We start from the raw sequence: 26,723 nt of genomic DNA on the forward strand, positions 1-26,723 counted from the left end.
AATGACAGCATGTTTTTACACACAGCTGTCGCTTCTAGCTTCGTTTTGAAAGGAGAGGCGATTCTCCTTTCCAGAAGTAGAACTGTTGTGCTGTAGTGGTTTGTACTTCCAGAAATTCCTTCAGGGCTTCATTTTGTATTTGTTTTTTGGCTCGTTTGCAAGAATATATGATCCAATCGATCCAGTCACATTTTTAATTGAAAACATGCGTAGTTTGTATATATTAAAAAAGGATCATTTGCATGTAAGGAAGAGCCCATGAAAGTGTGTTTGAGAATTCTTACCTGCACCAGGGCACAGGAAAAGTTTAGGAAATTATTTTGTGTGTATTCATTGTGCATTTGTTTCTTTTTTTAATCAATGTACGTCAGAAGTCTGAATACAAATAAAGCATGCTATGCAGGCTAATTAAATCAATGCCTCTGTGGAAGAACTTAGTTTCTGGAATTGCTCTTGTAAATCTGAGATGTAAACAAAAACCTAGTTATATTTATATCATTTCCCTTTGCCTCGTGCATGATTCTGGACGTTGGAGAGTTATATGCTTATACCTCTTTTTATAGCAGAATATTTGCGTGGCTGAATTTTTATTGAAGCATAATTCCTGGTTGCCTTAAAGCTGAGCAAGGCTACTGTACAGTGGGAACAGGCATTAATTTGAGTTGCTGTGAAAAGCTGTTCATTTTAAAACCGTCAAGGCAGCAAATTGTCTTGAAGTGTTTCTTCATCAAGAGTTGTTTGCCGCTTTTGTAGAATCAGCTGCTTCAGCCACCGAAAGTAAATTGGGAGCTTTTCCTGAAAGAAGGATGTGCAATGAACAGCATTTAGGCCATGGGGATCTTACTGTCCCTCCTCCTCCTGCCTCTGCCTGCCTGGGGACGATGCAGGCACTGCATTTCATTGCTTCATTGCAGCTGCGTGTGGAGATGAGCAGTCTCCAGAGGCTCCATTTATCTGAGGTTGGCTTTAGTTTGTTCTTTCTTGATTGGTTTGTAGCTTTCTCATAGACTATGAGCTCCTTGTGCTGGCTTCTTTAAAATGTAGAATGCAAAGACAGTACCTGTCTTAGGAGGTTAGACTCTAAATGGACTGTATGATTATGAATCTGGCCCTTGCTGCCACTAAGTGTGACATTCCAGCACCTCAGAATAAACCTGTTTTCTACTGAATTACAATATAATCATAAAATCTTCTCATTGTGAGGAGCACAGCTTCTTTTTGTGTGAATAATCAGACCCACTTCTTCAGCTGAAGTGCAAAAATTCCCTATTATTTTTAATAGCAAATTATTTTGAGAGGAGAGCCCAGAAGCGTGGGATTTTTAGAAGTAAACTAGTCTTTCAAGGCCTCCTGTTCATTTTGGTTGTGCTTATTGCTTCTTACCTCTGTGATTTTTATTTTTTTTAAACTGTTCTCCACAAAAGCAACCAATGTAGACTGACCCTTTTTTATAATACTAATATAGTCTAGAGGGTTAGCACAGGTCTTTATAGTTACAGATTGTTTCTAATACATTTTTTTCTTTAGAAACTAAGGGCAGGACTGTACACGAAATCTCTGTTATTGTATTTGTGCTTTATACTCATGTACTTGTTGACTGTTTTACAAGCCAGTAACGTAGTAGCCACAGGCTAGGAAGCTTGCCCAGAAATCTGGCATATTTAATTAGTGCTAGTAAACAAGCAGAGTTTCAAATTTAATTTTTCCTTCTTTAATTCCTTTAAACCTCAAGCCATTTAAAACTTAATTTTGACACTAGTTTCGTTTATGCAGTTGGATAATACTGAAACAGTCCACAACCACAGAGGGAATGGTCCCAGTCTCTTCCAACCAAAAAGGGAATAGAAGTTGTTTTGTTTTAATAGTATTTGAGGTTGCTGTAAAAATGTGAATGATAATCTTCAGGTCATCCACGACCTATTTTCTTTTTATTTCTGTTAGGATGAGTGTTTCAAGATGAGGAAATTGTCCTACCATGGGTTTAACCTTGTAAAGGGAACGGATTAGATTTGTTGTCATTTTGGTCTTTATACAGAGAACTGTTCTTAGAGCAAATTATGGAGGCATCTCAAGTCTTGCCATGGCCAGTTTACTGTTTCCAGGCTGTGAGGTTTAAATCACTACCCCTGGTGGCATATGCAGCAGAGGGTTCAGTTGCTGTCTTCTCTCTTGCTTTTCAATGCCAGCTTGTGTTCAGTGGTGAAAATGGTTCTCTACTACTGATTTCGCTATTAGGGACCACTTCAGTCTAGATTCATGACATTTCTCCTGTGTGTTTCATTCCTGAAGCCAAACTGTTGCCAGACAAGTAGTGGGCTTATGTCTCCTTATCTCAGCAATAAAATACTGGCTAATTTTGGCCAAAACTGGGCTTTGTAACTGCAGCTAAAAAAAAAATAAAAATTGTATTGTTGTCATAGTTTAACCCAGCAGCCAGCGACTAAGCACTGGACAGGACTCGCTCACCCCTCCCCTTCCCGCCCCAGGGGGATTGGGAGGAGAAATGGACAAAAGGAAAACAAAAGGTTGAGATAAAGACGGTTTAATATGACAACAAAGTAAATACTAATGCTACTAATAATAATGATAATAACAATAATAATATTCAAAACAAACTATATACAATACATTTTTTCTCGCTACCTGATGACCAATTCACAGTCAGTCCCTGAGCAGCGATCGCAGAACCCCTAAATCCCGAATTTCCCAGAAAAGTTGAAACTCCTAGGCAAGAGAGGATTGAAACTCACAGAAAACGAGAAGAGCAGATAGCTCCCTGACCCTGGCCAACCCCCATTCATAAACTGAGCAAAACGTCCATTGTGTGGCATATTTATGTTGACCAGCTTGGCTATCTGTCTGGCTGCACTCCCTCCCAGCTCCTGCACACCTGCTCCTTGGCTGAATATGAGAGACTAGAAAAAGTCCTTGATTTCATAGCAACAGCCGAAAACATCAGTGTTATCAGCATTCTTCTAGTACTAAATCCAAACCACAGCAGCTACTGGGAGGAAAATTAACTTTGGCCCAGCCAAAACCGGGACAATTGTGAAAATACACAGACGAGCAGTGTCTTACTAACTGTCCAGGCAGCGTTTCCTTCAAGAACATGTTTTGTTTTCTTTTTAAATGAACAGTGACTGTCTCCTACTTATTATAAAGGCAGCTCCCACCTGCTGTACGAGGTGAGCTGGCACATGCTGGGCTGTGCAGAACAGCACTCTTGTTGACATGAAGTTTCTCAGTCAGCAGTAATTATCCAGGGAAGGAAGTTAACTTGCTACTTAAAGGACTGTCTCGCTGCATTGAATTCACCAGGATTTTCTTCTGTCCACTGCGATATTCTAATTGCTGTATGATCACTGTTCAAGAGGAGTAAAAATCCTCCCGCCCAACCTTAAGCTGTTACTCAGGTCCTAGTAATGGGTGAAAGATGAGAGAGATTTTTGGAAATCCAGCTCTGTCGTCAGTGCAGTGTGTGCTTCTGTTCAGTTGGGCTTAATGCTGTAGTGCTCCAACTTCAGCATTCTCCTGAAAGCATTTTATGTGTAAGCTCAGTTTCTTATAGTAATACGATGCAGCAACTTCTGTTATAGCTATTAACAAACCTGGAAATTTTAAATCATGAGTAATCTGGTCTAACCAGAAACTGATCCAGTGTGGTTGTAACCACTGTAATTACTTGTTTAAAAAATGCAAATTTGGGTGGATGTTAAGCTTTTCTTTGTGGTAATGACAGATTTTTCTGTCTTGTCTTTTTTTTCCTCCCTCCCTTCCCAATACGTTCATCATCCCATGCTGTTTTGTAAAACACCAGCTATCTATTAAAATAATTATTTATAAAGTTCTTTTGGTTTGAAAAGGCGAGAGAGGGCTGCAAGTGCCTTCAGTCTGACTGCAGTTCTCCTCTGGTTTTAAATTCTACTGTCGTTCTGCAAAAAGAATGCTACATTTTCTAATGTTAAAGCCTTGTTTTAGTGAAGTTTTTATTTGATACTGTTGAAATATTAGCTGAAAAATTAAAAAGGTTCTTTTAAACTAGAAAAGAATGCCAGTATCTCTGTATTTTTTGTGTGATGTACCTATCACTTGGGGTATTTCTTCACTGCAGAACTGGGCTGTATTCTAATGTTGATGATGTCCTCAGCCTTGATGATTCTCAGTGTCCCGAAATCTCATGGCTCAAGGTTAATGTTGCCCTAAATCCAGACTAGCATGTGTCTGAGGGTGTATCTGAATACATGGGCCGAGTCATGACTCCAGTGTAGCCAAGTCGGGAAACCCCTCTGTTTTTCTGTAGGGAACCAGGATTCATCAAGTCTGACTGCTGATACCTTAGCGTAGTTTCCCCTAAAATGTGTTTTTCTTCTGTGTACCCATTCAGCATTGCCGAGATGTGGAGCCGCCTTGTCCTGGCAGTCACAGGCAGGCTCTCTGTGCAGTGGCGGCAGAGCCAAGTTCTGTGCCCACTGTAATTCCTGCCTGAGCTAGAGCTGTTTTCATTAATTGATTAAATATTTGACACTTAGAGTTGTTGGGGTCTTGTCAGGATGAAGTGTGGTTACGGTGTTACCAAATGCTGAAGTGTCCAGGTTTCGGTGGAGTTGAGATGTGAATAGGTACGACTGTAAAACCTTATCGTGAATCAAAAGTGAGACAGAAGCCGTAGGTTCCAGGGGGAAATGAAAAGGAAACACAGGTCAAAGCACCAGCTGAGGAAGCTGCAGACGCTTGAGGAGCAGGAGCTAAGTCTAATTGGCTTACTGTAGATGAAGGAAATGAGCATTGCCAGGTTTACTGCAGAGGACATCCTACATGAGCTGAATTTGGGTAGGTTTTGGTGGTTTAAACCATGACACTGTAATTTTTCTCTCCTTTGGATTCAAAACTCGTGTCTTCTTGCTTTCTAAACTGTAAGTTGGGGGGAATCAGATGCTGCTTTGTCTAGCACACGTGTTGCTCTTCTCTCTCTCTCTGTTCTTCCGTCTAACCCTAATGACCTGCTATCAGACTCTTGACAGGTTGTTCTCCAGTCCCATGAAATTTAACTGCTTTGAATGCAAATATCTTCTGAAGAAAGACAAACGTGCACCTTCCATCATAAAGGCCCATTTCCTTGTCAAGCGAAGATCCTAGCAAAGGAAAGTGAGTGATCGGGTATGGCCTATGCACAGTAACAGGTTTAAAGAGGGATTTTTAATTTGAATAAACTGATGGTACAGAAGTATGTGGTTTTCATGAGATACTCAGAATGCTACTCACAATGGGAAATCCAACGGTATGTGTGACAGCTTCAGTTTGTGCTGCTTCTGGGCGCTGTAAAATAAAAAGAAATGCATATACTGCTTATTTCCACTTTGCTTTTTTCACTTCTGCTTTCACTTGGAATTTAAGGTCGGGAGAGGGGGGGATTTCTTCTTGCCTGTGTGCTTTAGTAGTCCAAAGGTATGTGATTACCTTAAATCTCCAAATTTTGCAGATCAGATTTAAGTTCTAGCCACTAGTAAAACCTGCCTCACCTGAGCGGCACAGGTCTTTGGAGCCTTAGCAAGCGAGGCTGCGACCAGCCAGTCGTGCTGCCGAGTGCTGTTTTGTTTGCCTTTCAGGCTAGGCCAGTGCCATAAAGAAATTGAGGCAGCCTTGCTGTGTTTAAGCTATATGTTGCTAGTGACCTACAGCTTTGACCCAGTATTCGGTTACACCGTTTCCCATGCATTTACTGTAATTATTTGATTTAAGAAAATATATCATATGTCTACTGCTTAGCCCTTTGGGAACTGGCGTAGGAGGGATCAGCAGGAGCTGCTGTTCTTCAGTAGCCTCTGTACAGTCCTCCAGCTTCAGTTGTTTGCTTAAAACTTGTTCCTCTTATGTGTTGTCATCCTTTCAGCCCTGGTGATTTTAGGGAACAGTTATTTATGAAGGCGAATTTCCACGAAGCAGGAAGCAAAATGAGCTGAAAATTGGAAATTTTTAGGGTTGCCAGGTACACACTTTTAGTTTTCTCCTTCTTTAGTAAAGAATTTCCCAAAGCTTGATTAAATCTCTTAAATCACAGTTTAGCCCAGCATAAGAAAAACAAGCTCAAATACCAGATCTGAACCAAATGACTAAGCCGTGTCCTGTTGTGTTGGAATTGAATTGGTTGCAATGCACAATAATCTACTTTATTGTCATCCTGGCCTTAACTGTAGCATAAGATGATTACACTGGATGTGTATAATAATAAGGCTTACACTTTGTATATACTGCTTTAAATATTTTGGCACACCATAGAAAGAACCTTTACGTGCAAGGTTTGATTAATCCTTTTCCTCTGTGTATAGAACAAGTAGTTGCCAGAGCTCAAGAGTAAAACCAATTAATAATGTCTCCGGCAGTCCCCGCCCTCCTTCGCTGTGTATTCTCTTCTGTTCACACCAAACTCTGGAATTACCATCATTTTGGTCTCTCTTTTACTTTCCCAGTTTCTACACAGCAATCGAGGTATTCTAGCAGACTTGAGTCTAGTATAAAATATTTGCGTTTTCTCTGTATTTTCAGTGGGAGACAGGGAAAGAGAAAAAGGAGCGGGGGGGGTTATGGGGAGCCCGGCCCCTGCATTTTTTCCTATAGCTTTTAGCACTCACTGTGGCAGCAAAGACCCTTCAGCCCAAGCCTAGAGAAGTGCTTTGCCCGGCAGCTGTGCCTGGCGTGCTCCCAGGGGGACGCACGTGCATCCTGCGACACGGCTCTGGGGAGCGCTCCTCTGCCTTGGGGTGGGTGAGGAGTTACTGTTCTCATTTTCATATGGGGAAGCTGAAGCAGGGCGAAGAAAAACATTTTACGTAAGGTCACGGGATGAGTTGGCCACGCAGCCATCGGCACCCTTGCTGTTCAGCGTCGAGGTCAAGAGAGACGTTGATGGTAAAGCATGGTTTTAGTGCCAAGACAACGACGCTTTTCTACGGGAGGTCACACAGGCTTGTTGTAAACCAGTACTGACCTTGAACAGATACTCATCGTGAGTTCTGACTGCTAACCTGTGGTCTTTATACTAGAGAAAATGATTTAATCTTTGGCTTTCAGTGAAAGTTGCTTCCTTTACCAAAAAGTTTTCAGCATGTTTTTGTCAGAAGTAGGTTCATAGTTTGTATTACAGTCTCACGGGGATATTAATAGTATAATACAACAAAGAAAAATGGCATGTGGTAAAGGTTTTAAACGAAAAAATATTTATTATTCGGAAGGCCTTCAAGCAACTGAGGTCATTAGATCAATAAAACATTTTCCTTCGGGAAGTCCTTCCCCTCCCTGACGCAGCGTCTCTCCGCAGCGATGGATGGGGCGGTGGGTTCCGGTGTTGGGCTGCCGCCGTGGCGGGGTCTCAGGGGACCAACGTGCGTCTGCCACCCCCCCCGCCTTTGCCAATGGCGCTGTTGCGGAACGGGAGGAAGGGGAGCAGCGAGGGGGTCCCTCTGAGCTGCGAGGCACAGGCCAGTGCCATTTTGTAAGACCCCTCGTCGTAGCCTTACGCCGTGTGGGAGCCCGGGGCGATCGCTTTCGCGGGCCGCGTCCCCCTCCCCGCCCGCTCTCACGTCGCCGCGGCTCCCCGCAGCCGGAGCCCAGCCCGTTGTGCGCCCCGAGAAGCGGCACCCGGGGACCGAACTCCGGGGGGGGCCCGGCCCGGCGGCGGCGCCGGTGCGGCCGCGCGGCCCGGAGGGGGCAGCAGCATCATGTCGCCGGCGGGCGGCCCTGGGGACGCTGAGGGGAGAGGGGTGCGGGGCCTGCTCGGCCGAAAGCGCCGGGGAACCAGCCCGCTCGGAAGGTGTCCGGGGTTTCTGAAGGGCCAGCCTAACAGCGGTCTGTTACCGTCAGCGAGCTTGCAGCCGAGGGCTGTCCCGTCAATGAGCGATGGGATTTCGGCTTTTTTTTTTTTCCCCTTTAGAAGCAGAAATGCTTGAGACGTTAAAGGTGGTCTGGCGGCTTTTGCTGTGAGGCTTCTCTTGGTGTCGATCTGTCCGCTGGCTTCATATCGACACGAGAGCAGCACCGCCGCGGCGACAGCCCCGGGTCGGCACGGTGTCGGAGCCGGACGCTTCACGCAGGAATACGGCGCGTGGTGGGGGGTAGGAAGAACGTGGCAGGTTTTGGCCACACAGACTGTGAGCTACGTGCGAGTAATTAGAGAAGAAGCGAGTGCAGAATGCGTAGTTTGCACTTAGCGTGCTGTTATTTATTAATTTATTTTGGAGGGCTGGGGAAGAAGATGAACTCGTACCCCGTAAGCCCACGGTGGATGCAGTTCAGGCATCAGTTCAGGAGCCAGGGTAATAGCAGATATGATTAGATTTTTATTGTGTCATTGCTCAGTTTAGGGTTAGAGTACAGACAGCCTCAGGTCCTTGAGCTTATTTAAAGACCTTCATATTTTCCGTCAGCAGCTGTATGAAGTTAAAGGGAAAGAGGCCATGGGATTTCTCCTTCTCAGCTAGTTTATTTGCGAGGTGGTGAGGTTAATGTGGCAATATCCCATGCTTAGTAGAGAAGCTTTTTGGCTTTAAGCATTGTGTGTGCTCCTTTCAGATTTATGGTTTTGACCCCAGACTGGCATTATCACACTGTCAGTGGGAGTGCAAGGCTGGTTTGAACCTCCAGCTCTTGGTGGTAATCTCTCTTAATTAGTTTGCAGTTGAAACAATTGTCCATCTTTTTGCCTTTAAACAAGGGAAGTTTGCTCTATCAGTGGTTGATTTCCCTGAGGGAGGAAATCCTCAGAGAGGTTATCAGGAGAAAAAAGCTCCGGGCTCCACTTTCAAAGCAATGCCATGTAGGAAGCATGCTTCAATCCTGTTAGTACTGCTTATTATTTCACAATGGCGTGTCAGGAATTACGGGCACAGACCTTTCTAAGGACTCTTGCAGACCTTTATGCACTCTCATCCCGAGTCAGGATTTTGTGGAATTATGTGCTAATAAAAGCTAATTTTACACATTAAAGTGTATTCTTTGAAATTGCTCTTTTAATTGCCAATCTTTCCCTGACTTCCCCACAGATCTCTCCGAGCCTCCTCATTGTCGACTTTCTGCCAGGGAGCCCTCCATGCCTGATCATTAAGGCTAAAATCTGCCATCACTTAACATAACACACCGAGCTTACAACTGGGAGCAGCCCCCTCCCTTGCATGGGAGCACAGGCAATAATAGACACTATAGTGGCAGCGCCAATGGGAGTTTTACCATGTATTTTAATGACTTGTGCTTGATTACATTTGCTAGATTGAACTGAAGTTCATTTAGTAATTGGTATGATTCTTACAGGGTTCGCATTTGACATTCCTGGCTCATTAAAGAGCTCCAACAATGGTTGTTACAACTTTCATCTCTACAGTGACCCTCTCAGATATATATCCAGTCTTTTTCTTTTGATAAACCACCCAACCCGGCATTCATTAACACTTAGCCATCTGCAGCCAGCCCCTCCCAGTACCTTCTCCCTTGCTTTGATGATATAATTAAAAGCCTTCTGTATTATCTCCCTCAGAGCGATAAGTCTAGGTGCATCAGCGCTTCAGCTCTGAGCACATGCATTGTTTGTTACTCGATTCTGTCGGTATCAGCTGTTGCTTGCAACGAGCTCATTTTTCATATGTTGTAAAGATTAGATGGTGGAGTGGGAGATCAGAGGCATGAGAAGGGAGTGTGGCTTTCGATATTAGTAACCAGATGCTCATTTGAAATGGTGATGGGAGTTTGTTGTTATCTATTAGATTATTTGGCTCCTTTGCTTTTACCTGAAGATAAACTGGTTTAAGCACTAGTCAATGAAAATTAATATCATCTGTAGTGGCTTGTTACGATAGAGTGCTCTTATCAGTCTGGTTTAGTGTGGCTATTCTCTCCTTGAGCCTGGTTTACAGAAATCGAAGCTTTGTTTATGCATGTGCCCAAACTTGCCTGTTTGACCTTTAAACTGTGATTATAATATTAATCTATGGGACTATTCTGTTGCAAATCACTTAGGTGGTCTGTATATCAGAGGATTTTCGTTGCAGGACCTCCCTCTTGTCCAGCATGATGTTCCATTATTGTTAGTATATTGTACATTGAAAGCTAAATCACAGTGGTGTTTCAGTACATCTTGTTGTCTGGCTGGGCTTTTTTGTGGGTTTTTTTTGTGTGTGCAATGAAGCTGCAGCCAGGATAGCACTGTGCTACTGTCTGTCCCCTTGGACTGATTTTGTATAACTTTGTTATAAAGTCGCTTAGCTACAGAAAAACTTGGTACGATACTTGCATGCAGATACAAACGTCAGCCCACAAATCCTCAGTACCCTGCGGTGTAGCTAAATAGTATTATTCCAGTTTGCAGGTGGGGAGACTGGATGTGTGAAAGCCACACAAACACTGGCAGCAGAACCAGCATTTATTGAGGAGTTCCTGTTTTACACTCTTCTGCTTGACGTGTAGCCCTTGCAGCCTTCCCCTGCCTTGTGTTTAAAGGGGGTTGTCCCTGGAGTAGGGAGAGAAGACCCTGGCATTCTAGCACTAGAGAAATTGTGTCCTGTTTGTCATCTTCAAGTTAAGAATTGTTTTTTTGACTCCTATTTTTCCATCTCCTTCCCATGTTGCAGTCACTTCTATTTTTTTTTTACGTTTCCTGCCTTGTTGCATTGTTTTGTTTGTTTTCCCAGCTTTCATCCCTGCTCCATTTCTTTTCCATTTGTCTCGTTCACCCATTTCAATAAACTATTATATTCATTATAGAAATACAAGGGAGCCCTTTTTCTCAGAGAAGATATGAATATCCTCCCTCTCATAAATACACAGAATGTGGAAACCATCCTCAGGAGGCAGAGCAGGAGGGAGTCCACAGACTTCCAAATGCAAGACCTCATTAAAATTAGTGGATTCCCCATCCTCTTTGCATAAGGAACATTATTATTTAGGCTGACTTCCACAGCAACATCTGTGCCACTGATAACATCAGTACTGGAGCATTGCTAGGTGAGCTCATGTTTTGTTAATGAAGTAATCTACTAAAAGTGCATATATCATTTTTTAGTACCACATACTTTACTGCAAAGTGTCGTACTACTATTATAGGAGCTTTCCTTTGCAAGTGGGACTTAAAGAATTTCGTTATAGTTAATAATATGCTTAGCTTGAATTGAATGGCGTGCTTGAGAAATGCCACCTAAATAATAAAATTTTAAGACTTAAATACTTTGGTAGTTCAATGCATTAATTGAGAAATACACAGAAAAATGGCTTACTAGAACACCTGACACTCTTAGTAGCTTTGATGTTACTCAATATTCGGTGTGCTAGTACTGATTTACTACCCAAGTGTGCCCAAGTTGTGAGTGGTCGCTCTGCTGAGCTAACTAAATAATGGAAGTGATGATCACGAACATCTGACTCTAGCATGTTCTGGAATAAGCAAACAAAGGTTGGATGGAATATACTGAAAGATATGCTCATACAAATTTCATTATGAAATCCGGTCATCAAAGGAGGAAAAGTGGAAACAGAGACAATTTCAGGTGTGGATTGAAATTTCTCTCCTTAATAGCCTCTGGACTGTGCGAGCAGTTACAGATCTCTTGAACAGACCAGTGTAGTCCCTGACTGGTGTCGTGTTTTGTCTTTTTTAGTTTGCAAGCTAAATATTCTTGTGGCTTTTCTGTCCTCAGAACTAACGGCAAGTGTTCAGACAGCCAGAACACTCCTAAATGAGGCTTACAGGTGTGTGGAAGGGAAGGCAGTATTAGCATAAAATACCTAGATGCTTTGATGGTTTCCACTAAGAGCGGAGAATGCAATAAAGAGATGTAATAGAAGTAAGTGATGAGTCTTTCTGATTTAAAACTTTGTATTGAAGCTATTGGAGACTTCTGAGTTTCTGAAATATTAACCTGCCGCTGGTCTGAAAGTGAAGACTTCCCTGTTTGCCATTGTTTGACTAATGAGGAGAGGGAGTTTTACTCATCTTTTCCATCCTGCTGGGCTGGATAGGCAGACGCTTTGTAACTGAGCTGTGACAGTCACTTGTGATGTGTAGTGTAGGAAAGGTGAGCAGACCCCATCTCCTTTCCCTGTCCCCCTTCCGGAAGTGTTGGAAAAAATACAGTGATGTTGTTGTGTTTGCTAGCAGAACATGCACAGCCTTGCTTGTTGAGGCAGGCACTTAGCCAGAAGCTTTGAATTATTGTACCCTGACATTACCCACTGTAACTTTTAGCACTCTGGGCCCATTATTTTGGCTTCCTGCCCAGTAATGTGCAATTTCCACTTACATAAGAAGATACAGCAGCAGTAATGACTCCTTGGAGGAGGTGTTTTCTTTTGCAGCAAATCAGCCCAGGGCCAGCAGGTGTAAGTTTACAGACACAGTCCAATAATGGCAGCCTGCACTGTTCTCTTCTGTTAATCCAGCAGTAGATGGAAAGGAACAGACCTACCTTTGCAGACTTTTCAGTATCCACTGACTTAATTGCAAAGTCAGGCTCTTGTAAGTGGCCATGGAAAGCTCCGTGATTTTCCTTTTTTTTTCCAGGCACCCCAGAATGCACATCAGAACTGGGCTGATGGATGCCCATCTCTACTGTCTGAAGAAATACGTGGTAGACTTCCTTGTAGAAAACAGGTAAGAAACCAAGCAATACACAAGGTAGTAGCAGGTGTTTGCATTGACATACAGTTTGTACCAGAGCTTTTAAGGGAAAATTTATTTCATTAAATTGGCTAGCATAAAATAGACATCAGTTATCAAAATGCTTTAACAACACTAAAAAGAATGCCAAGCATTGTCTGAGCTTCTTATTTAGACCTTTAAAAAAATAATCTAATAACAGTGTAAGTGAAAGCTAAAATTTTTCCCTCTTTTCTGCATCCCTTGTTTTCCTAATGTATCTGTGCTTTTTGGCTGCTCATTTCTCCAGGACTCCCCCATTGTTAGGGCTGTGAATACATTTCTGACCTTTGATTTCCCCCACCACAGTCTGTTTTGGCCTTTGCAATCACCTTTTCTCTCCCCCTTCACATGCACCACCACTGCAGGTGGGCTATCTCTGTAGCATCCTATGTTTTTAGCTTGTGATGTTCCTCTGTCAAAACTCTGAGACCACCCACTGAGAGGAAGAAAAACATCCATTTATGGAAGTGGAGAAGGATCTTAGCTATAATATTTCATGAAACAGACCAGAAAAAACCCTGTTTATCTTTGAAAAAACAAACAAATGAACAACCCCCTCACAGGAAGTAGTTCAATTTTGGAATGATGTCCTGTTCCTAGAATTTTTGTAGCGCTCTCATGCCTATTACATATATTGAATGCTCGATGAGTTCTCAAGAGTTTTTCTCCCCTTTTAAGTAAGATGAAAGATAAAGCGACTGACTAAGTATTGCGTTCATAGTGCTTTTTCTTGGCAGATAAACTGATGTGAAAAAAAATGGGGAGGGAGAAGGGATTTGTGGTAGTCTTGACTGTATACAAATCTGGTGATGCAGCTGGATCCATGATTCCAGGAGCCCTTCCAGAATAAGGTTCCATGAGTGACTTAAAATTATGTGGAAAATCTGTGTTAACCACCAGGGCAATTTCTTACTATGCATAAGAATAAAGCTTATCCGATACTTTGACTGGCACTTGGGGGCATTGTACAAGTCGTTTTAGTTCCAATTTGTGTATGGGAACAAGTCTGAAAGGTGAGAAAGCTTCAGGAGCAGCAGACACTTTAAATCTGGAATAAGCCATTTATTCAATGTATTTTAGAAAGTCAGTGACAGTTTGGACTTCTTGTATTTCCTGTAGCATGAAGCAGTGTTTACACCTTCTTTTGTCATAATACAACATGTAGGACTCATTTCTTGAAATCCTAGCCATCTAGTTTTGCTGGGATTAGACATTTCCGAAATACTAGATGTTTCACACATTCAGTTCTTTTTCCCTGGTATTTCATGTTGTTTTGAATTCAGATCATTAGGTCTGTGGGACAAGGACGATCTTTGTCAGACATGCCACAGTGCATGACACAGTGAGGCCTTCAAGTGTAAATAGTAGTAATTTCAGATGTTAAGGCTTTATGCTATTTCCATTGAAACTGGTGAGATCTTTGGCTTTGTCAGTGGCAGGATTTACCTTGTATTAACCAAAGCCAGCAAAGTGAAATCCTGCTCTGAACTCCTCCAGTTGCCCCCAGGTGCCCCTAGAACAAGTCTACTGACTTCTTGCAAGTATGACCAGTTGTTTTTTTGTTTTGCATAGAGAGGTCATTCTCTGCCTTCACTGTTTGATGAATCTGTGCTTATTTTCTGTGACACTTCCATGACAAATACATAATTACAGGAGCTATACAGCATTTATTAAGACCGGATAGCAACATCAGGCTCAGTAATGGCAGGTAGCTGCTTTATTCTCTTATTATACACATGCTGCTTATTCAGTCAATTGAGAGAGAGAGTCAATTGCAAGTAATGTGCTTGACTGGCAAATCTGGGGAATGGGACCTTTGCCATGAGGAATAACTTGGTCTTTCAGGCTTCTGGCATTGGTGGGCATTTGCAGCTTGTTTTTCTTCTGTGAGGAAGGGGAGGACAGTGCACACCCGAAGATCTTTCCATGTTTGGCAGCAATATACCAGGACATTTGAAAGACACTGTGGAATATTTTTGCCTCAGAAGTACTGACATCTACATAATTGTTTGGGTTTGAGGATTCTTTTTAATACTTTGTTTTTCAGTCTAGAGAGAACCTACAGTAAGGTTTTGCCTCTCTGCAATTCGCACCAGGACTGGAGAAGCTCAGATGCCTTGTTTAAGTTGTGCATGTTTAAAACTAACAGCAGGGACTGAAGTGAACAGTGAAGCTCTTGTACTGTGCCAGGAAGTACTGACACAGTGTACTTCCTCAATATTACAATATTTACATTGTGTTAATATTTAACAACGGGGTTTGATGGCAGGCAGAGCACCTTTTTTTCATTGTCTGTAGGTCAGAGAAGCAATTACATTTTTTAAAAATTTTATTTTGACGTGCAAGAGCAGAAAAGATGTGGCCCATCAGTAAAAATTTCAGATCCTACAACTGGCTATAGCTTGTCCTTTTGCCGAGGAAAACTGTGATTACTTCCAGGTCAAAGATTACTTGAAAACTAATGTGGTTGTGTATGTGGGATCTGTTGCTCCAAATGGGATAAAAGCCCAGTGCAGTCCCAGCTTAGCTGCAGAGATGTGGCTAGAACAAGCTCTCCCCAAGCGAAAGTAGTTTGTAAATAGCTGCACCTGTAAAGGTAAATTGCATTCCTCCACTTCAATCGGATTAATATATGTGTTGTATGTAGTCACTAGCAACTAATATGAAAACGGGAAAAAAGAGAATGTGAAATGGCTAAATGTTTGTTTTGTCCAAGTATGTGAATCTTGCTTTAGGATTTGGGACAACTTTTGTCATGGGACACCTCTGGAAAAAGTCTGATTTTTATTGTTCCGCTCCAAAATGGAGTTGTGATATCAAGGTTTTTTTATCAACTCAGTAACTATCTTGCTTTGTGGTACTGGACAGATCCCTTAATTTTTCTGTGCACTTGTTTCCTCTTCTGGGTGGGATTGTTCATCGAATAACAAGTACTTGTTTGGCAGTAGAGTGAGATTCGACTACGGGGGATGTTAGGAGAGGTCAAAGTACTGTTTGGTAGTCTGTAACTCCGTTCATAATCTTTTAATATATTTTTATGAACTATTTTAAAAGGCCTGAATAGTAGATTCTCCTGCCTGAAGTTTTATTGCACTATAGCAAACCAAACAAATTCTTGAGTTTTAAGAAGCAGAGATTGCTAGTGCCTTTGAATAAAAGTCAGAGGAAATAGTCTGTTTATTAGAACCCCCTGAAATATATATGTCCAGACAGAAATAAAAAATGATGCCTCTAATGTTGTTTAAACCTGGGGAATTTATTTTTCAGGGAATGAAAGTGCTTTCTCTTTCCTCTCCTAGGAGGAGAAAGATGCGTTTTGGCAGTTTAAATCCCCATGTCCATTTATCTCTCATCGACTAGTTCAGCACCAGATCCTAGTGAAATTGAGTCTGCAAGCATACGACAGTCCTACCCTGTCCGAATCCACAGCGACTTGGAGAACAGCTGAAGAACCTCTTGCCCCTAGCAGTTCGTTATTCACTGCAGCTGGAATTTACTCCTTCCCTCCTCTCCACACTTCTGCATCCCCGGGGCAGGGTGATCATCTGAGCGCTCCCTAATCAGCTCCGAGGCAGAGTCAGGCAGAGCAGCGAGCGCTGGCAGCCTCTGCCATGGGTGCCAGGAGAGCACTTGGAGCTCTGCCCTGGGACGGACACCTTCATCCCTGAGTCCACAGTGGATACCCAGCACTGCCAGCTTCTGGGTCTGCTCGTGCTAGACTCACAGGCGGTCACGGACCATACCCCGCTACCAACCAAACTGTCCGAGCAGGGACTGTGATCTCAATATGAACAAGCAACAGGTTGCTTGGGCTGAATTTTCTGCTGATTATAACTGTCCCTGGGGTTTTTCTCTCCAGAGCTTCTGGTTCTTTCCCAGTTCCCCTTCTGCGTAAGTGAAGTTAGAGTTGCTGAGGTCTTGGCTTGGCAGCTGCACCGAGTTTGCCGAATTGCATCACATCTTTGCACAGAGCTGATGTGAGGAGGAAGGTCTGTTAAAAATCTGATCTCCCTGTACTCAGGCAAGAGCTTTTCTTTCCTAAACATTTCCTTTTTCAGAATACAGCTAACCTGAGGATCGTACAGGTGCTGCGCGTTGTAGCATGGGGAAGACAGGCGAGCACAGGCCGTGTGTGTTGCGGGAGCTGCTCTGCCAGCACAGGGCAGGGATAGTTGAAGGTGAACACCTGCACCGCGTGATGAACTGCACAATATTGCTTTTCTTAAACCGATCACGACGCAGGCTGAGCCAACAGGCTAGACAGAAGCAGAGGCTGTAGCTGGCTGGGGGCACGGCTCCACCCCGCAGCTGGCGGGCCTCACACCCCTGGGGCCCTGGGGTGGCAGCCAGCACAGTAGCCAGTCCCTTTTTTGGCACTCTCCTGAGTGCGAGATTGGAATCCTGCCTTGCTGCTGCATTCAGGGTGGATGGAAGAAGAGAGTCCTTCTGCTCTTTCCCCTGTGAACTTTATCTGTAGCGGAGGGCGGCAGGATCTAGGCCTGTGCTTTGCGAGCCCGGTGTGTTGCACAGGCATGCACTGATACTTCTGTACTGTGTGCCAGCAGTTTGCTTGCTAACAGTCCCAGCAAAGCTGCTAGCAGAGGAAATGTGATCAAAGTGAAATCGCATGCTAGTTTGTGTTCTGTTTTTCCAGCAGATTTCTGAAGCTCCAGCGTAGTGAAATAAGATACCTGATTTGGGGAGGGCAAGGGGGGAGATAGTTATAAAGCAACCCCTTCCCCTGTAAAGTTTTAACGTGGAAAATTCAAACTTGCTTTGGAAATTTAAGTGTTGAAGGTGGGTCCCTCTCTTTGTGTCCTGTCTTTATGCTTAAAAGCATATATGTATTATGCATTTATAATACATGTGTGCATTAATGGTATTGTGCCTGTGATCCGTTCTGGAGGTACAGATGACAACATTTGGTACGTGTGAGGATTTCATCCTGCTCACAGCTGAAACCTGTAGACATGCGAAGATCGCTATTATTTTCACCTCTCATTGAGGATGACCAGAAAATCAGAGGCCAGACTGAGGCTGCCTAAAACAAAGCAGTGTGTGGTCCTGCTTACTAAGTTACCTCCCAAAATCACTTTTGTCAAATCTCATCAGTGCAGAGCTTGTTATGAATATGCTAGTAAAACCTTAGTTACAGGTTGGGCACATGAAAAGCTGTATTTAAAAATACTAACTGTGCAAAGTTAAGCACTCAGGAGTTAGGAAGTGCCACAGCTGAGGTTCCCTATGCAACCTTTTGCTTCTGGATGTGCCACAGATTGTGGTACAGTCTCTGGTTACGTGACACTGTACAGTTTTTGTCCTCTGTGACCATTGCTTCAGTCATTGCCCGAGATGCTCACTGAAAGGGCTGCTATTCAATACTGTGTGTAATTTCTGTAGTTCAGGTGAAGGCCACCAGCCTTACTTGCTGCTAGCTGTTTAAACCCTGTCGTGAAAATAAGGTAAATACTTTCCTTTTGGATTCTTGGTGCTCATCACTGGTACTATAATACTCTGCACACGTTTCATTAACCATCTTTCCAGCACCCCTATTAGTGAAATAGTGGTCTTTCTCCATTCTGAAAGGGAGAAACTAAGGTACACAACAGTTGAATTTTCAAGCATCTTCGTCTTAAGTATCCCATTTTTCAGCCCTTAATGTTAGACAGAGCTCCTGATGTTGGAGGACTGTCTTCCATTGATGATAGTTGTCACAGGGTGACACTGACCAAATCAAAAGCACACCATCAGTGGTGACCTGCAGAAATTAGATTTATGTTCTGCATTCAGCAGCATCTGTAAACTCCTCTGACAGAAGGGAAATAAAAAAGAAAATCAGGTCTTCAGACATCATTCATTTGACTTAAATACTAGTAGTTCTTTTCTCCTCTCACAGCTCTCTGCCTTGTACTTTTACACACATGTTCTAACAAATGAGGCAGGCACTCTTCTGCCTCATTGCACAACCTTGATTCATCCCCAGGGTATAGTCCATTTGTACACTGGGTGAAGAAGAGATTGGGCAGAGAGGAAAAGTAGGTGACTGGGGTTTTTTTAAGGATTGTGTCATAATGTGTACACACGAGGTCTTAATTAAAGTTGTATAAGCAACATAGTTCTAACTTTTTCAGGGCATGGTGGTGATGGGTTGATGGTTGGACTTGATGATCTTGGAGGTCTTTTCCGATATTAATGGTTCTATGATTCTATTATTTAAAAATTAGTGTGTATATATTATTTATATATCTGACACTTTTAGAATTAATCACTGAGGCTACTGTGACTCTTGCTAGTGGAGCAGCTGTTATCAACATAGATTTATCACCTTTCAGGTCAGACACCAGAAGGAGATGGGATGCTCTAAACTTTAAAGAATATCCAGCTTAGCCTTTGTAACCTTGGTCTGGAGCGTACCCTGTTACTCTGTGGAATAGTGCATGAGCAGTCCAGTTATCTTGCAGAAAGAGAGAGAGAATGGAGCATGCCCAGTGTAGGACTCAAAAAATTTAGCTGCAAAACAGGTCTCTTCCAAGCATGTGCAAACAGTGGTTTTCAGACTTAGTTTGCTGTAGCATGGATACTTTTTATGTTTACAAATGTAATGCCCTCACGAAAACACAACCTTGTGCCAAATTGCAAGCATGGAAGTGCGAGAGCTTTTCAGCAGAGCAATTGAAATATTTTTGACATGGACAAACCAAAGTATTTTTCCATAAATCTGCTCTTGGAAATAGCTGAGATTTTTGATGAAGCTATCAGAAAAAAAAACATCAGTTTGGGGCAAACACCTAGCATGGGTGATTTCAGCCAAAACAGTTAAACTTTGTCAAAGTTTACAAACAGATGAACACAGAAACTTACAACAGGAAATGCTGGGCAATTTATCTATAAGCACCCCAGTGGCACCACCTGTGAGCACAAGCCATCACAGCTTTTCTGAAGGCAGATGCCACTGTCTATTTGCTCAGATGTTACGGCTTCTCTGTTACACACCAGAGTGGCAATTGCATTTTCTAACATACAGAGATCTTTGGACCTCATTTCAACAGTCCATGTCCATATACATACATGAAAAAATAGTTGATTGTTAGCACACGTCTTCCTCTTATATATTAGAACATTTTACATACCTCTGTGGTGACCTTCCCCTTTTTTCTCCTTTTCCTTCAAAAAGCAAGGTAAAATTTTTATTATGTTTGGTTATGTGTTTTGCAAGTCACCATTTTGTTCTGAATCTAGTACTTCTAAATTGCTGGGTCTAGAAGAAGCCACCGTTTCCCTTGTACAGTCACCTGGGAGCTGGGCAGCTCTGTCTGTGGCCAGAAGGAATGATGTGTGTGGTACTGGAAAAGCAAGAATGATAAACACCAGCGCTGTGGTCACTTCAAAAGCTTTAAGTAAGCACTCGCATTGCCTTGTCCTGGGAACACTGAGTGCTAACATCTTGCTTGCCACCAGGGAGATCCACTTTCCCTGGGGAGCCCTCTTCTCGGGGTGCACCCCTGCTAGAGGCTGAGCTGGAGCTAAGGAAACAAATTCGCTCTTCTGCAGTTCTTCCAGCAGTGCAGAGCTGTCTGCCAGAATTCAGCAGTAGAGAAACTCTGAACTGAGCAAACTTGCAGTAAGCTTTATAGCCAAAGTCAGTATGATTTGTTTGCAAAGTTAAACACTGGGGTTTTTTTTTGAACTGCTGAAATAAATAAGAGCAAATCGTGTGAGGTCATAGCGCTCTGTGTTTCCAAACTGCTTCAGCTGCAATCCCAGAGCAAGCTTCTCTTCTGAGCTCCCCTCTGTGTCCAGAAAGCCTCTGCTGGGCCAGCACTAGGAGGGGAGAGGAGGAAGGTTTGCTGTCTTGGTGCTGTGTTCTGAGATCTGTGGCTGTGAGAAGAGCTGCATTGGAGCCACCCTCCTCCTCCCCGATAAAAGGCAGGGACAGCATGAGATCTTTGAAAACTTGAGGTGTGAGTGAGTGGCTCTGAAGCGCCTGCTTGGATGGCTGTGTGCTAAGCTGTACACAAAGGCCTCTGCAGGTTTATATTAAGGTGCTGCCCAGACTAAACCAGTGCATTTTTTCTTTTTCCCCTCTAAATGCCTTTTTATCATTCAGGCTGTCACCTGTGTTTCCTGGCAAGGGCTGCTGGCTGGGGGAGGTCTGGCAGTGCTGAACACCCAGCTTGGTGGTCTTTGTATGGCTGCCTGAAAGATGGCTTAAAACAGAACCTGCTCTGTGAATACCTGCAAGTTAACATGTGTCAGCCGTGTGGCTGGAAGGTTTCTCCTTTGCTGTAAAGAGAGATTTTTATAATGAATACTTTCCTTGTGATTAAAATGGGTAAATAAACAAATAGCTTCTACAGGAAGTGTACTGTGTGAAGACGGGGCAAATAGATTGTAGCTTTCCAAACAAGGAAAAGAAAAAGGGGAAGAAAAAAAAACCCAGCAACTGAACTCAAGCTCCTCCTTAGTGTATTTAATCTATTAGAATGTGAAATGGCAATTTATCTTTCCCATTTCCTTTTCTTGTCAAACATATCCAGCTGTTGGAGCTTTCTCTGCTCCTTACTAGAAATGCCAAGACGTAAAATTTGTTGATGTCCTCCTCCTCCAGAGTATCATGACTGTTATCATCTTTCCGTGGTACCAGTCAAGCTTACTTCTGAAACCTCAGGGGAAAAAACCTTAATGATCTAAACTAGATTTAAACAAATTACGATTCTCAGCAAATCACTTCTGTAATAAATGCAACTCATTTTCCTGTTAGCGGACTACCTGGGATCAGACGTGTCTTTGGATGTGCTGAACTGGAGCTGATGAACTTCATGAATAACTGCAAATCTTTCTTTGTGAGACCACGATGTGCCAGAATGGCCATGTGCCTGAGACACTCGAAGCATGGTGACTGCATAGTACTCTGTGCACGCAAGCTGCTCCCAGGGCAAATTTTTGTAAAGTAAATGTTAAAATCTGTTAATTTGGTCCTCTTAACTGTGATTTGCAGAGTCAGATAATGACCCTTTGGTTTCCCTGTGAAAAGTGAATGTAGGGAGGACATGAAAAAGGTCATTCAAATGTCAATGCAAATATTATGGAATCATAAAAAAATTTAGGTTGGGCAGGGACCTCTAGCAGTCTGTAGTCCAGCCTCGTGCTCAAAGTAGGGCTGACTTTTGCGTTGCTCAGGGGCTTTTTTTGCAGCTGAGTTTTGAAAATCTCCAAGGATGGAGACTGGGCCTTGTCCCAGGACTGTACCACTCACTGAAAAGTTGTTTTGTTTATGTCCCAACTGGAATTTCCCTTGTTGCAGCTTGCGTCCGTTGCCTCTTGCCCTTTTGCTGTGCATCTCTTGGAAAAGTCTCTCTGTCTTCTATATCGCTTCATTTTTGCTAGTGGAAAACTGTAATCAGATCCCTCTGCAGCCTTCTCTCCTCCCGGCTGAACAAACCCAGCTCCCCCAGCTTCTCCTCCTGCGTCACATGCTCCTGGTGGCCTCAGCTGGGCTTGCTCGGATCTGATAATAAACATTAAAAATTGTTAACTGTTTTTTCCACTGTTTCATGCAGTTGCAGTTTCCCGGGTTAGCCTTCAGTCACATTGACTTTTGTCTTCATATGAGAAGTGGATTTTGAACCAAGGAGAAATGATGATTTTTTTATCCATCTATGTGTGATTTTTTCTTTTTTTTTTTTCCCCCTGAAATCATTGCCACTTGGACAGTATCATCCTAGACATTCTTTCATCAGTGCAGTACATTATCTTCATTAAAATGAACATGAGCACTACACAGCTCTACATGAGCACTACTCTCATGTAAGAATACTTCGGGTGAAATGATTATCTTACCTTGCTGGATATTTTCCTGTGAGGATATAGTCCTTGTATGTGATATAATGGTATATTTCTCTTGCAGTGAAAAACACAATTCTGCTATATTCTCTGTTGTTCAGATAATCTGAACTTCTCCCCAAGACTGTGAAATTTTTCAAGATAATATTTTTCTTTCTTCCCCTCTCTGATTTGCTTCTACATCTCTTCCACACCACTTCAGTCACTGCCTGATCCTTTTGAAATGCTGAGAGTCCTCTTTTACTCGCAATTTGTATTTCTGGGATAGAGAGAAAATAATTATAGTTTCCCTACTATTCCACTTCTCATAGTTTTTGTACTGTAGACATTAGTTCAATGTCAAATTTCAACGTGCTTTAGCCAGTCCAGTGAAACATGAACAATAATAAAGATGTCTGTAGTACTGTTACTGACTTTATTATTGCATGAAATTATCATGATGGGAGACTTTTAGCGTCCTGCATATAGAAGGGAGAGTAAATGCTACTAACAATGACAGGGAACAGATGCCTGAATAGAGTAGCTAAGAGGTATCTTCATTAAGTCAGTGAATCATCAATAGATACAAGTTCCATTTTAAACATGGTAAGTAGCTAGAGTATGAGGTAAGGGCTGACCTTAGAACACAGTCTTGAATCAGTAGCTACAACTTTCTTCACTTAAAGTGAAAAAAATAAAAAAATGGAGTATAACATTTTAAACAGCCATGGGAAAGTCTATGGGAAATGCTGAGTGCTGTCTAGTGAAGTTACTGTTTTTGAAGAAAGTCAGAGGCCTGAATGTGGAGGAGGAGTGACATTTTCCTAAATCAAAGACACACAGATGAACTGGAGCACATACAGCATTTTACACCAGACTTTTCTGGATGAATACTACCTGGAAAGACCATCATGATTAGAAGTAGGCTTGTGAAGAAGAGGAGATGGGATTCATTCACCACAAAACTTCATCCTAGAGTTCTTCAGGAAAGGGTAAAATGACAAAAAAAAAAAAAGCTAATCTTATCACAGGACAGAAGATCATGTTGCAAATGCCACAGTAAAGAGAACAGAGGAGTTCCTACAGGGAGGGGTGGAGCAAGGATTACTAATCAATAGTGAGGATAGGAATTAGTTAAGGTGCAATGATTACAGTGGAGAAGGGTGTAGAAATAGGACTTGTACAGGTGGAGCGGGACTGAGTTACACACCAGAGCTTCCAGTTTATCTCCCAGACTGCTGAAAGAATGACCATGTTGCCAAGTCTAACCGAGAATGGGTCCATTTGATTGCAGACCACCAAACACAGTGTCTGCGTGGAGAAACGGAGCAAAGTGATGCACACATCTGCGGTGCCTTTAATGCAGCCTCAGTGGAGTGGGGTGAAGGAGCTTCCCCGTGTGAAGCTGCAGCCATGTCTACGGTTTTTGACACTTATTTTATACAGACAGGTCTGAAGCGTTTGAATCTATCAGTCTAAATATGTACTTATGCACCCTAAAGTTTACATAGTTCGTCAGTTTTATGGATACATGTCTAACTTTATCAAACGCATCATATGCGTGTGTCTAGGCGTATTATCAGAATGCTCCTGTTTGATGCACTTTTCAGAAAAGGAGCCTAATTTCAAAGGCATTTATAAAAGAGTTGGTAACTCAGACACAGATGGCTGCAAAGGCGGAGGTGGGAGAGAATGGGGAAAGATGAGTTCTGGCAAGGAATCACGTTTGGTGCAGGTGCGCTTGTTTTAGAAGAATGGGATGCTGTCTGGGAATGAATGAGATCCATTCCTCAGCAGTGTGTACAACCTGCCAAACACCCTGGGTGGCCTCCGACGGCCTCGGAGACTGTTGGTCAGAGAGAAGTTCTAAAAATGTCTAAACTTGCTGGCATTCCCGTGCAAAAGCTGCATTAGTCGGGAGCTGCAGGGTGTTCCTGGCTGTTTGGCGAGTGGGCACAGTAAAAGTTACTTAAGTGACCTGAGCTGAGTGCGTGCACGCTTTCAAAGGATTTGAGTATGTAATTGAGGAGTTTTAATTTCTGTGGTCAGTTTTTCAGAAAGCTGCCTTGTTTCCCAGAGGGTTTTTTGGCAGAAGTGGAAGTTAGATCCCTGCTCCTTTAAGTGCATCCAGACTTGGTGGAACTTGAGAACAGCTTTTTATGTGGTTTGCGTCCATACTATCCCTTCCATACTTTGATCTGGATCCTCTCTGCATTGTGGTGTCTATGACTGTCATTTGCATATCTTCTTCTGCTTTCTTTCCATCATCCAGGTTGCGGCAATTTCAGTGGTGATTCTGCAGTTTTAGGAAGTCATTCATAAACTTGAGCCTGTAAAGCAAAGCTGTGCAGTTATACCGTCTTGTTCTGCAGTGGCTTTTGAACTACTGTCACGCACGCTCTTATGAATGTCAGGAGTAGGTTGCTGTCAGACTTCAAGGTTTCAGTTAGAAAATAGTATGGAAAGACAAATGAAGCACAAATGCAGTCATGTGGAATTACCTTTGAGTAGAACATTTCTCAAGGTTTCCTTGCCTTCTCTGTAGGCTTTTAGCTCCAAAAATAAGAAGAGACACTGACAAATAAGTAATTAATATGAAACTGGGGGGGACGAGAAATATTTTTACTCTTTTCGTGCTAGAAATTTTGAGAGTAGAAGAGGGCAAATAGAACACAGCAAGAAATAACATCTGTTTGATGCTGTGATTAGGGTTGGGGCTTACTGAATTAGGCATGAGTAATTGCCTGGTAGTTTATTGGCTTGTCTGGGTACTTTGGAGTTTTCCTGTATTATAATTAGTCTTGGGTACACCAAACAAAGATGAAAAGATTATTGCAAGACATAAAGGTAGAATGAGCCTTCTACTGGGATGCAGCACACCCAGCACACCCTATAAATTTATCATTTGATACTTTTTCCTTTTGTAAGTAGTCCTTGTCTGCTTTCTCCACATTCTTAGCATGTCTCAGAAATTCCAGCATTTTTAGTAGTGAATCGGTGAGAAGAAGGGGAAAAGGCCTGTAATTGCTTTTTCCATTGTGCTTGTTAAAACCGCATTGTGGGAAATGGACCCAAACACTGTCTTTTAAGTGGTGTTGAGTCTGAGGCAGGTGGTATTAACTCAGGACTGCATTAACTCTTTTCAAATCTCTTTCCTGTTTCCTTGAGGAAACATGCCTGGTGTATATATGTGGCAAGGGCTGTTTGCCTGCCTCTTGCATTGACATTTTAATTTGGTCCATGATATAAATATCATTTCCCTAATCCCCCTTGCCCTGACCCTGTTTTGTCTTTTCTTCAAAGTGAGTTGACTTTTTTTCTTTAAGGAGGGGGGAGGAGATGGGAATGGTAGCTGGCTGCTCTAGTTTGGAGCATTAAATGCTTGGGGAAAAAAATCTGAGAGTAACTGTTGTTTCTTTCTTTGTATTCACATGGAAATTTTTAATCTCCATCAAAGGATCAGGAGAAAATAACGTTGAGATTCAACAAGAGAACTCCCAGCTTACATGGAATTTTTAAATGTTATTTGGCTTTATCCTTTAAGCGATGAGAACCATGAACTATGTACCTACAGGGTTCAGAATTAACTTTTCTCTTTCTTCTAACACACCCTCTTCTTTTTTTTTTTTCCTTCCCTCCCTGTTTCTTACATCTTTATTGTTCTGCATAAACATGCAACTTCTTTTTGGCCAAAACTAGAAGTGCCTTAGGATTTGTTTAGTTGTATTTATGTATACATTTCTAATGTTAATTATGAGCACCAGTCTGAAATGCAGCCTCATGTTCTCCTTTTGATGTGATCTGAAGAATCTCTGTTGAAGGCCATGGAGCTAAGATCAGAACCCAACCCACTATATGCTTGCATTGTTGTACAAGAGCTAACATTAAGCTGTTTTAAAAAAAAAAAAAGGCAAAAGTAGGTATAAAAGGGCTAATAATCTGCTTGTTTGTAGTGGAGAATCACAAACACTGCACCTGTAGATGTAGATGATTGTGCTAATAATGATAGCAAGGGAGACCCCCTGCAACTAGCCCATGGAGAGTAACAGCAGATTTCACAGGTGGGTGCTGACAGCAATGGTAGATTTCATGCTTCATCACAGATTAATAAAACAGGGAGGATATTAAAATGCTAATACTCATTAATACTGTTTTATGGTGTTTAACATTAAACTTGGAAAATGAAAATGAATGACAGCCGGTAAATGGAACTGACAGTTGTGTT

At 42.5% G+C, this 26,723-nt stretch overlaps 1 protein-coding gene across 2 annotated transcripts in view; it reads left to right on the plus strand.

Moving 5' to 3' along the window:
• Positions 1–26,723, plus strand: part of EIF2B3 (eukaryotic translation initiation factor 2B subunit gamma) — a 102,798-nt gene that overhangs the window by 39,670 nt on the left and 36,405 nt on the right. The window contains exon 5 of one of the 2 annotated variants that reach the window (XM_009945683.2): positions 12,539–12,628. The exons of the other annotated variant lie outside the window; for it this stretch is intronic. Within the exon in view, the coding sequence (XP_009943985.2) occupies positions 12,539–12,628 (90 nt within the window). The remainder of the gene's footprint in view (positions 1–12,538; positions 12,629–26,723) is intronic. 2 annotated transcript variants of the gene reach the window in all.

This window comes from Opisthocomus hoazin, chromosome 6, assembly GCF_030867145.1.
Source record: "Opisthocomus hoazin isolate bOpiHoa1 chromosome 6, bOpiHoa1.hap1, whole genome shotgun sequence".
Classification (NCBI taxonomy): Eukaryota; Metazoa; Chordata; class Aves; order Opisthocomiformes; family Opisthocomidae; genus Opisthocomus; species Opisthocomus hoazin.